The sequence below is a fragment of the Parus major genome, chromosome 3 (assembly GCF_001522545.3).
Source record: "Parus major isolate Abel chromosome 3, Parus_major1.1, whole genome shotgun sequence".
Taxonomy (NCBI): domain Eukaryota; kingdom Metazoa; phylum Chordata; class Aves; order Passeriformes; family Paridae; genus Parus; species Parus major.
This window is the reverse complement of record NC_031770.1, coordinates 103,349,363-103,366,447: the sequence shown is the minus strand read 5'-3', so window position 1 is coordinate 103,366,447 and position 17,085 is coordinate 103,349,363. Positions and strand designations below refer to the sequence as shown.

The 17,085-nt window shown below is 39.1% G+C and overlaps 1 protein-coding gene across 1 annotated transcript in view; it reads left to right on the top strand.

Moving 5' to 3' along the window:
- Positions 1-13,631, top strand: part of MATN3 (matrilin 3) — a 15,076-nt gene extending 1,445 nt beyond the window's left edge. The window contains exons 2-9 of the mRNA XM_015620483.1: positions 371-491; positions 1,406-1,975; positions 4,610-4,732; positions 5,121-5,246; positions 5,774-5,896; positions 7,797-7,919; positions 11,232-11,339; positions 13,135-13,631. Coding sequence (XP_015475969.1) covers positions 371-491; positions 1,406-1,975; positions 4,610-4,732; positions 5,121-5,246; positions 5,774-5,896; positions 7,797-7,919; positions 11,232-11,339; positions 13,135-13,190 — 1,350 coding nt within the window. The 3' untranslated portion in view covers positions 13,191-13,631. The remainder of the gene's footprint in view (positions 1-370; positions 492-1,405; positions 1,976-4,609; positions 4,733-5,120; positions 5,247-5,773; positions 5,897-7,796; positions 7,920-11,231; positions 11,340-13,134) is intronic.
- The last annotated feature ends 3,454 nt before the right edge of the window (positions 13,632-17,085 follow it).

The following is a 17,085-nucleotide window of genomic DNA, read 5'->3' as shown; positions in this document are numbered from 1 at the left end:
TCTTTCTGTCTTTCTGTATTTCTTTCTGTATTTCTTTCTTTCAGTTTTTCTTTATGTCTGTCTTTCGCTATGCATGCATGCACTAACATTTCTTCATGTTTTCTCAGTTTCCCAAAGGCAAAACTGAGTTACAGGATGAATATAGACTATACCTGGATGGGATCCTAGATTCCTCTGGTCTATTACTCCATTCAAAGGCAATATCAACTATGCTGCTGTGCTTCCTGAGGGAATTTGTGCAATTTCAAATTTTTCCTGTGTTTTCACTTGAATCAGAGAAAAATGATTTCTAATGCCTTGCAGGGGGGTGGGGGGAGTGCTGTTTTCACCTCTACTTTTAAGATACTTGTGAAGATTTTTTAAATTTAAGCTGGAATGGAATAATACAAGTGAACTTGATAGTAGCCAGGAGAGGTGTGCCAGGTTCCCAAAACAGCCCTCAAGGTGTGAATTCAAACTGGACACCTCATATTTTGCTATTGAATGCACTGGTGAGCCGCAATGTCTCTTTTATAGAAATACTCTTGTCTTGGGTTGTCCATTTTTCAGCTGCAAATCCAACCTTTAGGTAAAAAGTACATGGTACCATCAGTGTCCTGGTAGCAGGACAGGGAGGGGGCATTTCAGTTGCACTGTCACTGTCTTGATTGTTTTTTGTGTTCCCAGAAATGTTGCTTGTCTCTGATCTGAGCTATGGCTTTTCTACTTCTGTCTAGATTTATATGACAGTGAGGAATTTTGGAAGTGTGTGTGTAAATGTTCATTTTTACATATAAAATTACTTCATGAGTAATTTAACTTTTCTTTCTGTTCTACAAGCCTTTAAACAGTAACAATTTCTAAAGAAACCTTTTTACAACATCATTTGTGATTTTTCCTTGTTGGTCTTTATTTCTTCTTGTTGTGTATTTTGGATTGTGATTTACAAACAAGAAATAATTCCTAATTGGCAATTTATATTGTTTCTATCCTAAAAGATACTAGGATCTGTTCCCCACATGATCTACTCAGATGTTTTGCCATTTTATTTCTTTACCTTATAAAAACTGGAATTCAAGCTTTATGAAAATAAACAGTAAATACATTTTTATATAATTGCTCCATCTCTTTTTTTGCTGTTACATGAAAGCCATAACCCTTTGTTTCAATGATAGTTTGACATTTTGAGGGCTCAAATGTGCAGATATCTATTAATGCTTAGAAAAATTTAGTTATTTATTACTTGTCAAAATTAATATTTAAGACTCTCTAATATGTTGCTCACTATAATTTGAAGACTCTTCATAAAGAATCAACCAACATTATCTGGCAGGAGTAGTTTGCCATGACAGCACTCACTGCCCTTGGGTGAGAGCTCCTGCTCTGTGTAGGAGATGACTGAAGCATTTTCCTTCCTTCTTGGCAGACACTGCCTGTAAGAACCGGCCTCTAGACCTCGTCTTCATCATAGACAGCTCCCGTAGTGTCCGACCTGAAGAGTTTGAGAAAGTGAAAATCTTCTTGTCAGAAATGATCGATACCTTGGATGTTGGTGAGAGAACAACGCGTGTGGCGGTCATGAACTACGCGAGCACTGTCAAGGTGGAGTTTCCTCTCCGGACCTACTTTGACAAAGCCGTTATGAAGGAGGCTGTGTCTCGCATCGAGCCCTTGTCTGCTGGCACGATGACCGGCCTTGCCATCCAAACTGCCATGGATGAAGTCTTCACCGAGGAAATGGGCACCCGGCCAGCAACCTCCAACATCCCCAAGGTGGTCATTGTCGTGACAGACGGCCGGCCACAAGACCAGGTTCAAGATGTGGCGGCAAGCGCCCGGACAGCTGGCATCGAGATCTACGCGGTCGGGGTAGACCGGGCAGACATGCAGTCCCTGAGGATAATGGCCAGTGAGCCTCTGGATGAACACGTCTTCTATGTGGAGACCTATGGTGTGATCGAAAAGCTGACATCCAGATTCAGGGAGACTTTCTGTGGTAAGGGGGTCAGTCCAAGAGAGTAGTGTAACTTGGCTCCATTTGATTTCTGCTGCGGTTCCACTCCCTAAGAAAGAAGTTTTTCAGAAGTGTTATGTATCACATCTAAATATTTCCTTTACCATCCTTTGGGCAAACAAGCCAACCCTCTTTTCCAGTGGAGGCCAATTAATGGCCTTTCATTTTGAATAGTGACCTAGTGTAGGTAACATTTCTGACTCGACTGGACCTCCTTGTGCAGTTGGTCAGATTTTGAGAGAAAGACAAATCACAGCAATCTGGACATGGTTTGACTGCATATGTTTACTGAATTACTGAAGGTACACACCAGAGCTGTGCAGGCTGCTTTTTTCTTTTCCCATCTTGCTGGGAAGCAAGGAGGACGGGAGTATGGAGCTGAAGGGATTCCCTATAGGTTCAGAGTAGGTGTTCAGAGTTCAGTGTGGCAGGTAAACCACTGCATTGGCTTGAGCAATCTGGTACAGGATTAAGTGCCCAAATGCAGCAGCAGGTCATCTCAGGACAGGCTTTCACTCCTTAGGCACTGCTGGGCTTTTCCAGTGTGCCAGGCTCAAATCTCCCTCTGTTTCTCTGAAACTTGATTTAGACAAGGAACTATGGGATGAATTAGCTTTGCTTTTTCAGGGCTGATCTTATAAAAATGCTGTATGTATTTGGTGTCAGCTAGAATTCCACTAACAATGCTAGGCCAGACTGGGCTGTTACTGTCATTTACAGGGAAAAAAAGGTCACCTGGAGTATTTAGAACTGCCTATAGTTAGCTGTGACACAGCCCTACTCACAAAAATCAAATGACAACTTCCTGACAATTAAAAAACTTGTGCAAAGTAGATTTTTCTAGTGAATTTCTAAGAAATTTACAATAAATCTCCAGCAAATAATAGGCAAAATAAAAAATATAATTATAATAAAATATACTAAAATATAAATAATAATAAAATAATATAATGATATAATAAAAAATAAAACCATAAAACAATAAATAATAAAATAATAGGTAAAATAAATAACATTGTAAGAGAATTAAAATAAGAGCCACTTTCTTGGGAACTTGGTTGGTGGTATGTTACTTTACTATTTCAGAGCCTTACTAAAAATTACCACCACACTTTTTGAGTATGTTTAGAGTGAATAGACCTCTTTCTCTAGGTATGAAATAAATATGTAAGACCATCTGCAGACAGGACACTTTGTCCAATAACTAGCTTAGGAAATGCCTTGAGGTTTGGCTTGACACCATATTGTGCTGCTGATGTGACCAGATCCTCACAAGTGGCCACCTGGTGGGACAGGTATGTGTGCTGTCATGTCCACCTATGATCTCATCAAAACAAGTCCTTTCACAGCAGCAAAGAAAAATCTCTTGTTCTTAAGAATAAACCTACTGTTTATTGTGCTGAAGCATAGAAATTATGCCCCTGCAAGGCTGGAGGGTAAATCAGAGTGCTCATACATGTACGCTTCCAGTGTAACTCTGAGTTGCCTGCGTGCAATTTGCCAGAATCTGTGGGATTCGTGAAAAAAACAGGGTGAAGGAAACAGTCTTTAAAAAGACTTCTATAAACCAAATGAATCTAAGAGTGTCTTGTAAGACAGTGTGGTAAACTGGGTCCCTTTCCAGTTCCAGAGTGCTTTTTGGTCAGAAATCTGGGCTCACCAGTGGCAATTAGGATTTTCTTTTGCTTAGACTAAGGCAATTAATTTGTTTGTAGGGTGAACTGAAAACAGGAAAACTAATGTTCAGGGGAAAAATAGTTGGCTAAGATGAAGTTCTTGATGCATTGAGAGCATTATTCAGCATGAGGCCATCCCAGAGATGGAAAAGTCTTGATTAGCTTTGAATAGCTGTCCAAATCAATGGATGTTTGACTTTCCTACCACAAAAATCTGACCATTTGAGTCTGAGCTTCTCACTTATGCTTGAAAATATCACCCAGAGATTTTGTTCATAAGTCATGGAGATTAATTCTCTTATTCCCAAGTACGCAGGGAATGAAAAGGTGCTGTCACCAATGAAAAGGTGCTGTCTGTGTTTCAAAATGTAAAGACATGACAACTCAACCAGCCTTTTTAGCAGAATTCTAAATTTTCCTTGTTTTAGAAAATGGGGAATATTGCCATTTTGTTGCCACAAAATTGCCTTGTTTTCAGAAATACATGAGAAGGTTCAAGCACTCTTTTTTAATTCACCAGTATTGTTTTGGAGATTGATTTTACCAGTAGTCCATACCCACAATAATACTAATCTGAGTACAAGATTAGTACTCCCTCCCTCCCTCCCTCCCTCTTTAAGATCCTTTTCATTGCTGTCTTCTCCCTTCCAGTGTGATGTTACTGAATGATAAAATCTCTCCTTGTTGAACCCTTTTCCATTCATTTTTTCCTGCCACCTCAGGTAATGAGTTATTTCTATGCCATTGATGACCTCTCTCTCCTGGCTATGGAGTGGTGCAAAGGAGGCCTGTAACTTGTTGTGACAGCAACACAGCGCTGACATTTACTATCACTAATCCAGCAAACAGTGCAAGATGTACTTCTGTAAGCATGAATGATTAATGCCTGTTGTTTTCCTGTGGGATGCCTGAAGCACCTCTCTGTCAATGCCCTTTGCAGCTGTGAACGTGTGTGCCCTGGGGACCCACGGCTGCCAGCAGCTCTGTGTGAGTGATGGGCCATCCCACCTCTGTGACTGCTATGAAGGATACACCCTCAATCCAGATAAGAGAACCTGCTCAGGTATTATTCCTTTGGATAATGAGTTCAACTAGAAAAAAAAAACCCAAACAACTCTACTTATCTGTTTCTGTTGAAACAACAAACATTATTCTAGAAATAAATAATAAATATAACTCAGCTGCAAGTAGAGGTGAGATGTAGTTTGATTCTATAACCATCCTTTTTATTGTGCCTACAGATCCATTCATTTGGCATCCATTAGATGCCAAAACGAAGTCTTCAGATGTAGATACTATAGATATTTCTCCTACCCCTTGTTCTAATTCCTTCAATTACTTTTGCCATTTCTGAGCTGATTCCAAATCAGCATATATTAAAAAATGGGAGTGTGCACTCCATCCCAAACTCCTTGTTATTAACAACGAGTTGTGTCTCTAACATGACTAAGAAGCTGTGGACATGTGTGCACCTGGGAGGCACGAGTGTGACCAGATCTGTGTGAGCAACAACAGATCCTATGTCTGTGACTGCTATGAAGGCTACACCTTGAATCCAGACAAGAAGTCTTGCTCAGGTAAGAATTAAAGGCTGCTTGGAGATATGGACATGTTTTCTGAGTTACCCTAAAATGAGAACTCAGCTGTAGTCTTTTCCTTGGTTCCAGTAACAATAACATTGCATTTTTCTTTAAATTTGTTGATTAAAAAATGCAGTTTGGCACTTTTTACTTCTTTTTTTTCTACTGTTTTATGGTCTTCACAGAATTCCATAAATATTGTTTAGCTGCTTAGTCTGACCACAGGGCAGGTAATTGCTCATCTCATGTAGGTTTGTAGCTTCATCCTTGCTGGGGATGTATGGAACTGTTGGAATTGCTGATGAAAGACAGAACTGCATGAGACGTGGTGTAGTGATGTCTTGCACTATCTGCCTCCTCCATTAAATAATTAATAACTGAATTCAGCTCTCTGCAGCACAATATTATAATGTAGTACTGTTTAAATCATAATTAAATTGTAATTACAAATGCTGAGCATTTAAAACAGTGAAGTATCTGGGAGGGCTTAATAGATTTCTTTCCTAAACCATGGCTCACCACAGCCATGGACATGTGTGCACCTGGAAGGCATGACTGTGCCCAAGTCTGTCTGAGTAATGATGGAACCTACAGCTGTGGCTGCTATGAAGGATACACTCTGAATCCAGACAAGAAGACTTGCTCAGGTAATATCTGATTAAGGAAAAACTGTGTTTCACTAAAAGCAAGCAGCTTTTAAAAATCTAGGTAACTTACATTATTTTTCATATAAACTATCCCGGAGTTTCTTTTCAGCTCCTGAAAACTCAGGGCAACTTTGTTTTTCTGTATGTACAGTAGTAATTTGAGATCATTGGCTCTTCTGCAGTTGTGTGAAGCTTGTATTTGGGTAAGATTAAAATGCAACCTGGCATTTTCTTGAAGACTTCACAGTGTTTTCACACCATGGAGCATGAATTCCCATATCTGATATGTGATGTGGACCACTTCTGTCAGAAAACTCTTCAGTAAAGCAGCACAAGGGAATGAGACAATGGAGAGCATGGACTGTGCTGGAAGAGAGATTGAAGTTTGTATCATCATGAGTGTGACTGCTTTTTCTGGTGGATGTGTTTGGACCTTAAGAAATATTCCAGCCTTAGAACTCTAGAGAATGGAGGGAAATGTTCCTTCTCAGTGATGGTCCCTTGTGGAGAACAAGAGCAGAGATGTAGCTGGTACTCAGGGATGTACACATAAGTATATATTATCTACAAATTAATATCTATTCTATATTATCTTCACTTGATTAGGGTTTGATTTTCACTCCGAATTTCTTTGGATGTCTCATTGGTGATTTATTTAGGGAAAATCCTTTTTTTTCCCCACTTCCACTATAATCCTTTTCCTTGCTATATTTTGTGTGACAAACTGTTAAACATGGGCTTTCAGTTCCAGGAAGTTCCTAGGTAAATCTCTCAAGTGAAGTCACAGGTCTCACATGTCGAAGAGGGGAAGCCAGAGGGCCTCAGTATTTCTTCCTGCCTAGGTTAGGAGCTGATTTTGTAAATATGGTGCCTAGGATTAGCTCTTAGCTGGCATTAGAGAGGCAATAAACATGTGAGGAAATGTAAATTCAATTAGGCCTTCCCTTTGGGAGTCCAGTCCTAAACCTCATTTCACAGCACTGATTCTCCTTCTGCATACTCAAACTTTAAATTATTTTCTTCACATGCTTTTTATTTTTCCTTTTGAATCTCATTTTTCAGTATCTTGCTAATGATTTCCTAGCCATTCAGATCTTTGTGGAAATTATTTCACAAAGATGGGCAAAAAATGATGCAAAAATAGTCTAGGTCTGGAAGAGGGTCTTTTTTCCCCTTTTTCTTTTAGTTTTTTGTTTTTTTTTTCCTTTGTTTCATTTCCCTTCTCCTTTCTTTCTTTCTTCCTCTCTTTTCTCTCTCTCTTCCTCTCTTCCTTTCTTTCTCCATCCTTTATTTTTTCTTGTGCCTTACTGGGCCTTCTTACTGCAAAGATATCCAAATATAGGAACTCCTGCACAAGCTTGCCCTTTCAGAACTGGTGTGTTAAATTTGGCAGAAAACAGCAGCCTCACACATAAAGTGCCCACTTTGTAACTGGCAGTGGGTGTCACATCTTTTTTAGCAGCCACATATACTTTTCTGTTTATGGTCTTTTCACTCCATAAAACAGTGTCTTCTCCAACTCATTTAGAGCTGAAGTAATGCCAAATAGTCTTTTAAAATCAGATTTTAAAATCATGAGATATTTGTTCTCTGAAATTCTGCTGGATAATTGTTTTGTAACTTTATCACTTCTAGTTTCATTCCTTTTGCCATCTGTTACAGCTGCAAAAATGTGTTGCCAGTATTCCAAAATTTTGTACTAATTTTGTGAGGTTGATAGCCAGATAAAAACACACCCTTGTGCACCCTGTTGTGTGTGCTGACATGCAGTAAAAACACCCTGGTTTGAATCCAAATGAAGATACATTTGCGAATGAGAATCACTGTGACCAACTAAAGGCTGTTTTGAAGAAGTTTGGATATGGATTAATATTCTTCTTCTCTGAATTGCCTCCCTCAGCTGCTGATGTGTGTGCACCTGGCAGGCACGACTGCGAGCAGGTCTGTGTGAGGGATGACCTGTCCTACACCTGTGACTGCCACCAAGGCTACACCCTCAACCCAGACAGGAAGACGTGTTCAAGTGAGAGCAGATTGCTGATCCCTTTCCATCCATGCCCTCCCCAGCTAAGTGCATGTATTGAAATAGCTCTTGTTAGCATATGAGTATATTTGTATCTGTCTGAGGAACTCCCAGGTGCACTCAGGTGTTAAAAGACAGTTCTATGTCACTCTGTCTTGCCTACTTTGAGGTAAATTCAGAGATACAAATATCTTTATATGTAAAAATGTTAGTAAATACCATGCAGTCTTTGTCAACTTATAAACAAGGCTTTCCCTAATTTATGTAATATTCAGCAAACCCAGAACTGAGAAATTGTTGAGGAGGGAAGAGCTGGGGTTAGTCACACACTCTGCAGTACTGTGGAATGTGTGTACCACCATGCAAGACAGTTCGAGGAGAAGTCCTCCCCTCCAGGCTGAATTTCATCTTGCTGTTCCTTTCTTTAGCTTCTTGGTGACTTTGTGTTACAGTAAAAATGTAACAATTTCAGAAGTGTTTCTTTCCTTCCCAGTCTACTTACTGTAAAGTTATTGTGTACTGGAAACCTTTCCTAGTGTGCTTTTGGAGCTGATGTGGCATTTCACATCTGCTGGGGTTACACAGCTGGGTCAGAGGGAGCAAGATCTGAGGTATCCCTTGTATTAATTAATGTATTAATCCCCAGTAATACAATTGCTGCTCCCAGGTGAGATCAGTTACACATCCCAGTAGCTCCTGATAAGATTCATAGAGGATAGGCTTCCAGCATGGAAAAGCATTGCCATTGTGAAGCATTAAAAAATGCTATCTTGTTTTTGGGTAACTGCTTCTCCAAAGCACATCCTGTGTGAACTGGTGTGTGTGCACCAGGAACCCATGACTGGCAGCAGGTCTGTGTGAGTGGATGATAGACCTGTGACTGCTATTAAGGCTTTATCTTAAATTCAGATGACAAAACATGCTCAAGTAATAACTTAATGTTGGGGGTTTTTCTGAGTATGTTTATTTATTGAAACACCTCTTTAATGTGTTAAATATTTTTAATCGGCTTGAGAAATGGTCTATCAATTCACAAGCTCTAAGGAAGTATAATCCCTTTTCATTCTTTTATGCTTCTTTCCATTTTTATTTTGAGCTACTTTGGTCCTTCTTGCTTAGTTATAGCAGCTACTGTATTTAAAACTAGTTTAAGTTTAATTTTGCCTCTTAACTATCATCACACATTTAAGGACTCACTGTATCTAAAAATACAATCTGTCATAATCTGCAATCCTAATGAAATGGGAATAATTGGGGGTGTTGGCAGGGTTCTGGGGCACCTGTCTCTGGGATATGAGATCCATTGCATACCAGCATTTGGAGAATGGCTGGGGGATCCTGAGTGGAACAATACTCAGGTCAGACCTACTGCAATGTTAAACCTTGTATTCTTGGCCTCTCCCCCAAGCTGACTGGGGCAAGTATGAACTCACTGTTTTCTCTTCAGATGGGCAATACTGGGATCAAATGCTGGCAGAACCTCCCCACAGTCTGATGTAGAATCTGAAATTAAACTGGGTAGGAAGGGACCTCAAGAGGTACCTAGTCCAGCCCTGGTTCAAGGCAGGAACAACCTGCTGTCACATCAAGTGACTGAAGACTGTGTAAGAGCACAGTTATAAAATTGGTGGCTATACACAAACACCATCTGCAAAAATAGTTTCTTGTTGGTCTAGACTTGAACACAAAGGCAGTGCAAAACCACAATTTCAGCATGTTTTGTGTGACTTGTTGGGCATCCCACTGGCCACAGGAATGCCACAAATTTTGAATATCAAATACAGAAGACTGTCAGTTTCACAGAAGGACTGTAGAAGAATTCACAGCACCCTTGGAAAATTGCCAGAGTTGGTTGGAAAAATAATTTTGTTAAAACGGACAAAATCCAAGGAGGATCTGTATCTGTCACTGGAGAACTTAAATGCAGACATAAAAAGTTAACTGGCAGTTGGTTGGAAACCAACCATGTTGGTGTGATGTTTTGAACTGGCCTTCCTCCAGCTGACTCTTGAACAGCTCTTCTTTGTACATTGACCATAAAGCCAGTGGAATGTTCCAAGGAGGGGAGCTGAACAAATACAGGCTTGGTGGAATTGAGGAGACACCAATTTCAATATTGGCTTTAATACAAATGAGTTTCTGCACTGCCAGGTCTGCAGCCTCATAGATTTTGCAGTTTCATTGCAAAATGGGAGTATTAATGGCATGTTGCCTTTGCAAGTAATGTTTAAAAAACATTTCTTAAGAGATGGGTACTATATACAGGTATTACCTCTTTATAACTTATTAAAAATTTATTCATAGGCTCTCTTTTAAGAAGGCTTTGCCTTTGGAAGCTTATTATTCCAGTCTCAGATGTGGATGGAGTCCTCACTACAGTTCCTGTGCTGCAGAAGCTGCTGATACATTTGTTCTCAGCTTTCAGCAAGCAGTGCAGCCTTATTTGCTTTATGGAGTAGGTGAGGTTAAATTGCCTTTCATGCAGCTGAGAACCCACAGCCATCTATTGATGCTTGACATTATTATACTACAATGAAATTGTTGTCTCTCTGAACTCTTGTCATCTTTTTTGTGAATTATGGAGAAAAAGGAATTCTTGAGGACAGCTAAGGCTGGTGCCCTGTGTAAGTCTGGAAGACTGAGGTCAAGACCTAGGAACAGATTCAATGGAAGCACTGTGGAGTACAGCAACGCTCACTTTCTCTTCCTGAAGGGACTGGTGACTCCTCTGTCATATTAACTGGCTCCTCCAGTTAGATTGCTGTGACTTTCTGCTAGATTTTAAATTCAGTTGGGCCTATTTGAATGATGTCATTCCCACCATCTATATTCATGTGACATCTGAATGGATTTGTGTCCAGTCTCTTGAATCAAAAAAATACTCCCCGCTATGCACACATATTGCAAATGTTAGAAACCAAGAGTACTTGTGGGACTACACAAAGTTGATGGTGAAGCTGGCTGGTCCCTGCAGCCAGGCCTCTCTTTTTTTTTTTTCTCAGTAATGGTCTAATTCAAAGAGTATAGAGGATGCAGGATCCAGGATCCAGGCAGGCAGGTGAGGAATACCCTGCTCTTCCTCCTTCTTGCTTAGAGTTGAGCTCTCTCTTACCTGTCCTGGATTAGGACACTCAGGTCTCTGGCTACACACCAGCCCCTGTTCACTTCTGCCCCTCCTTCCCAACTGCCCTGGGTTGCAGTGCTTGCTGTGGCAAGCATGAGTTCGACTCCTTCCACAAGATCAAGCATTTTCTTGGGATTTAAATGTTCAATAATTGTAATAAATATACTAAATGCTGTTTTCTCTCTTAGGAGCCATAACAAGCAGTCTTGTAACAACTGAAGAGTCCTGTAAGTGTGAAGCCATAGTTGCCCTCCAGGACTCAGTGACCTCACGGCTTGAAGCTCTCTCCACAAAATATATCCTTTTTCTTACAAGATTACCTGCATTCAGCACTTTCCTGATACTTTAGAGGTACCTGTTTTGATATAAACCAGGGAAGAAATATCCCTCAAAAGTGAAAGTATTTTCAGAGTGATTTTAGAAATATCATGTAAAATAATATAAGGTGTTGCAAACACCACTATGTTTCACATTTCATTGAAGAGCAACACGATACAGATAAAATAAGTGCATATGCCCACATCCCCTAGATTACATGTGCCATGCTGAACATCAACCACTGCTCTACTTGTAATTCTTCTGGCTAGCTTTTACATCAATAGCCCTCCTATTATGTTCCAAAACTTTGAAGACAACTTCATGGGCAGTGTGACAACAGTCCCACTAGCTGTGTATTCCTCTGCATCCCACCTCCATAGGCAGGCACTGTCCCAAGTGATTCTCAAGCATCCTCTTTTCTCTGAAAATGTGTGAGCCTATTAGTATCCTGGGATACAGGGCCATGAGAGAGCTGCAAGGCAGGGTGCTGAGGCTCTGGGCATGCCTTGTGCCCATAGGAGATCCAAGGTGCTGGCTGGTGGTGGAATTTGCTGGCTTCATTTGCTGCAGTGCCGTGTCTGCAGCCATGAAGAGAAATGTGGTCAGCCCCCAGATTAGACATTCCACAAACACGTGGGAGAGAAAAAAACCCCAACCAATAAAGAAAGATAAAGTGCTGAACTCTGTCATACCACAGCAAGCCTGAATGCTGGAATGAATGCCCCCAGACATGGCAGGAACTAATAACTGGAAGTTGAAGTTGGACAAGCTGTGGTACATCATAAGGCATAATTTTTAGAAGTGAGAGTGGTTGATCACTGCTACAATTTACCAAGGACTGTCACAGATTTTCTTTGCTGAAAATTTTTGAGACTGAATGCTTTTTTTTTGTCAAAGGTGCTCTTAATTCAAATAGGAATTGATTTAAAGGAGCATTATGTCTGTGTTTATCATACCCATCCCTGGGGCTTCAAAATCAAGGAGGAGTGGACTATTTGAGATTAAAAGAAAAGGGGAGCAAAGTAGTGAGTTTTATACATGAACTCATCATTTAAATAGTTACAAGAATTTTTCAGTTTGCCGAAGTTTCTGAAAGTCAAATAAACAGTTCTGCCAGGGACACAAGACTTTCCCAGTTTTTGAATAAATTCAGAGTTATTTTTATGAGATCTACGTGCACATCCCTCTTTTTGCAGTGTGTTTGGAGTTCAGTTTATCTGCCTGGGAAAAGCTAGGGGAAGACCTCTGATTTTCCTGGATTATAATGTACAATTCTAGGGAATCTAATTAGTTAAAACTGAACACCAAGATATTTAAACCTGTAATGTCATCTCAGTAGTAGCACGTCCTTCAGAGATCAATCTTTCTGCCCCAAGAGCTCATGTTAAGCAAGAAAATATTGTGGGTTTAAGTTAGAAATACACTTTATTACAAAGAGCTGAGGCTTTCTTTCAAAGTTATTCTTTGATGGGCCATTTCTACCCCTAACATCCTTTCAAGGCAACCTGGAAAACATAGCAGAGACCATTACCTTCTGCTCCTCATCCCTGAGTATCATCTGATCCAACTCTTTCTAAGGAATTTGGGTTGTTGAGATTATTTGGGAAGATGCCAGGTCTTGACAGAGCTCTAGTACATTTGGAAACCTCTGTTTCAAGCATGTATTAACCTCATCTAGAAAACAGTGTTTTTTTTAAAATGCAGCAGTGAGAAAGACTGTAAATAAAACAAACCTTATAGCCATCTATTTTATTGCCCTTAACAACTGACCACTAGAGGAAGTGTCTGAGAAGCTGCAGGCATATCAAGAGAGACAGCAGATTGTCTGAGCTATCATTTTGCTTGATTTTAAAATGATTTTTCAGAATCAATTTTTATTGTTTTCAGCAAGCGTTATTTCATTGCAAAGCTTACAAAATAGCAGCTGGTTTATTATAATCAACAAACATCAAGAAGACTTCAGGAAGACAAGAGTTGAAAATACAGTGACCCTGAGGATCTTCATGTACAGTCACTCTATAGCCATGAAGCTACTCATTCCTGCTGTGCTTCAGTTTGTACTGCAGATACTGCTTTTCTGTAGTAACTGCATTATTTATTCTCTTACTTCACAGAAAATACAGAAAAAAAAATGGATACAGTATATCACATTATATCAAACTTTGAAATGGCAAGGCAGAATGAAAAAATGTGCCTATGTCTTCTTTCAATTAAAATGGAAAGTAAGTTGGGATCTTGTAACTTATTAAAATAAAATACAATATGATATGCACATTGATGTAGGAGTTATTTTGTATTCAACCTAAAGGACATGTGTTATGAAATAAAGGGTTTAAAAAACCCAAAGGAAACAAAATTTTAAAGATAAAGGAGGCATAAATGGAAGAAATAGACAGAATACTGCCACAATACACAATCGGAGAAAGAAGTACTTGATTTTAAAACCTAGACATCACTGTAAATATAGATAAAAGATTGGACAGTAATTTCAAGTATTAATAATGTTTAAAATGTAGAAGAATGAAAGACATCCTCCAATTTAATATTTTTATCCTGAAAGATCTACCTGTGTTATTATTAGTCAGTCATTCCTGTTGTCATCACACAGACTTTACTGATACTTGTGTCAATCAAGCTTTCAGGATAAAACACACAAGCTTTAAAAAAAAAATAGTCATTAAAGGAATCCATTCATTTTATACACTTGGCATTTATAATTATTCAAATACTTTAGAAATTATATTTAAATTAGGAGTCAAAATGATGGGGTTTTTTTTATGGAAAAATCCCACATATTTTGTAGACCCTTGCAATATAATTATACAAAATATATCTTGTAACTGGCTTGTCAAGGATGTATTAAACAACATCTGTAGTTGTTTCACAACCTGCACATACCACACTCAAGCACGTTATGTTCACTTCACTGCACATGGGAGTGTGACTTCAGATATGCCTATACATTAATGTTGAGCTGGAATAAAACACTAAATAGCACAAGTGAACATGGGACACAGCTTCAGCTAAAAATCAGCTATAAACCCTCCAAGAATGCTGGATTTGGCTGTGCTTTGTATTTTGTGATGTGTCCCTGTACTGATATTAATTTGTTGTAGTACAATTAAAGTTAATGTGGGACATCCTGGCTATGCTACACTTGCTTCCTCAAAGTGCTGTGCATGCATATTTTTTATTTCTCCAAGTCATGGAGTTTTATATCCAGCACTTTACTTTGCTTACTTTCATGTCCTCTGCTTAGGCACGGGTATTATACAGGCATTTATAGGGCCAAAAGTATGCCTTGGCCTCTGTAATTGGTAAGAATAAACAAGTTGTAAATCTGATGCAAGACTTTACAACTTCTTGGCAATTGGGAGGGGATGACATCAGTCCTATTTACACTAAGGCCAGTTGTCAGATGAAATGTAAAATTTTATAGGATAGTGGAAAATTGTCCTGGAGGCCAGATGTATCTTGCAAGCTGTCAGCTGGGCAGGCTTTGATTCATGCACTAGTATTCATAACTTCATTTTGTATTACAAATGGTAATATTTACATTCAATTCCTCTGAGCAATTACCTGCCTCACTTTGTGAGCATGTAAAATTCCGAGATGATACAAATTATTTGTTTAAAATTGGACATATTGTTGTTCAGAAAATTTGATTTATTATCCAGTGTGCTACAAGCCAATAATTACACACTCAAAAGAGACTTGATTGTTTATTTCAGAGTTGTGTACCCAGGCCTGGGTGGTCAGTGGTGCTCCAAAAATCAAGTGCATTGCCTATAAAAACTTTTTAAACTTAGTAAACCACAAAAAATATAGTAAAATTTCTCCTTGAGTACAATAAAATTGCAGTATAGATTCTGGTTTTGTCCACGTGCAGTTCATGAGCCCTGAGTCAGTTTCAGCTTCAAGGGTCCTTCTGTTAAGTCCACCACAAAGTTGGAGGAATACTTTGGTCTGTGTGTTATGAATTCATGAGTCCAGTCCTTTCAATTCCATGGCTCAGTGTGTGGTTAGCAGTACCTGACACGGTCTTTTCCACTTCTCAGCTAGCAGATTATCTTTCCAGGTAGACTTGATCTCCATGCTTGAAAGAATACATTGGTGATTTGACTGGGACTGGTATTCTAAACAGCAAGTACCTGTGTAATAATCTCAGGGTTTTATTTAAAGACAAGAGATAATCTTGTTAAAGCTAAAGTTAAAAGCTTTCTGAAAGTTAAAGCTTTCTCTCCTACCACATCACCTGGTCATTTTTTCCTGTCAGATTCACATTATGTGAATATGTGAATTATGTGTACCATACAGAATTTCAAATTTTTCTGGATTTCTCAGTACAACCTGGCAGATTCCTTCCAATACATCAAATCAGTGGTTGGTTCCAAAAAGTAACTTGTACATATACAGGGTTTTGGTGTGCTCAAATTCTACCTGCAATTGGACTAAATGCACCACTTCCTCCAGTCTTTCCATCAGTACTTTCCTGGTCCCAGTTATCACTATCCTGATTCTTTCTCAGAGAAACCAGCAATTGTAAACCCTCTTCCTGATTATCCACTTTCAGACACCTTTTCCCTATACTACAAGCAGAACAGCTACAAGATAATTATTTTTCTCTTCCATCATCATTAACACATTTGAATCAGACACCAATAACCTTCATTTCTTTCTTGTTTTGTGACCATTTTTCAATGAGAAAAATAATTCCACACAGAGGATTTCATCCCACTTATCCAGTCTTCTGCAAAACAACAATTGTAGCATATTATTATAATTTAATGTTCCCATTTCTGACCACTTTTCATCACGATCCAATTTATATTTTGGCTACCACTGAGAACAGTATTCCTTAACTTCCACTTTGTAAGAAGTTCTCCACCAAACTAGCCCAAATTATTCAAAATATATCCTAATGGAGAACAAGGAGAAGGTTTAATCAATTGCCCCATTCCACATTACTGGCTGAAAAATAATAATAATTTTTAACCATGACTTCATACACTCCACTTGTCACTGTCAAGCATGTATGAGTTTTGCAAAATTCTACTACATAATACCAATTCCACAATATTCTATCAACCCTTTTCCTTACTTTATACACTCTTTCTTCACATGTTGCACCTTTGAGTCTCTTACCCAGTCCTGGATGGGGAGATATCTGCAGAATTCCTGACCGAAAGACCAATGAGCACTGGAATTACATAGTGCTGTAAGTTACACAGTTCTCTTTTTAATTAGTATCATACCTTCTGTTGGTTAATGATTCTCTTGCTTCTGAAGCTCAATAGACCACATGCTCAATCTTTTTTTTCTTTTGGGTCGGTGGGCTTCTTGGGTCTGGTGGTTGCAATCTGCCCCTGCTGGAATTACCCTTTACCCAGTCAGAGCTGATTTCCACATGGTTGCTGAATTGACTTTATTAGTTTCTTTCTTATCTTGAAAGTTCTGCCAAATGTAGCCCATAAATTCTGCTTTGTGTCCTTTATCAGTGACATCCTTCTTCCCAAGCTTTATTAACCACCCCCTAGGCCTGAGATCATCAAAACTTGTCCAGATGTAAATTTTAGTATGGCAGTATTAGTGACAAGTAATTTATCTTTCTAATGCCTCAAAATCACTGACAGCTTGTTAGTTGCTCTCTGTTTCATGGATTAAGTCTTCTTCCTTTTTGATTATGAATGCATTTAAACTGAAAGAGGGCAGGTTTAGGTTACA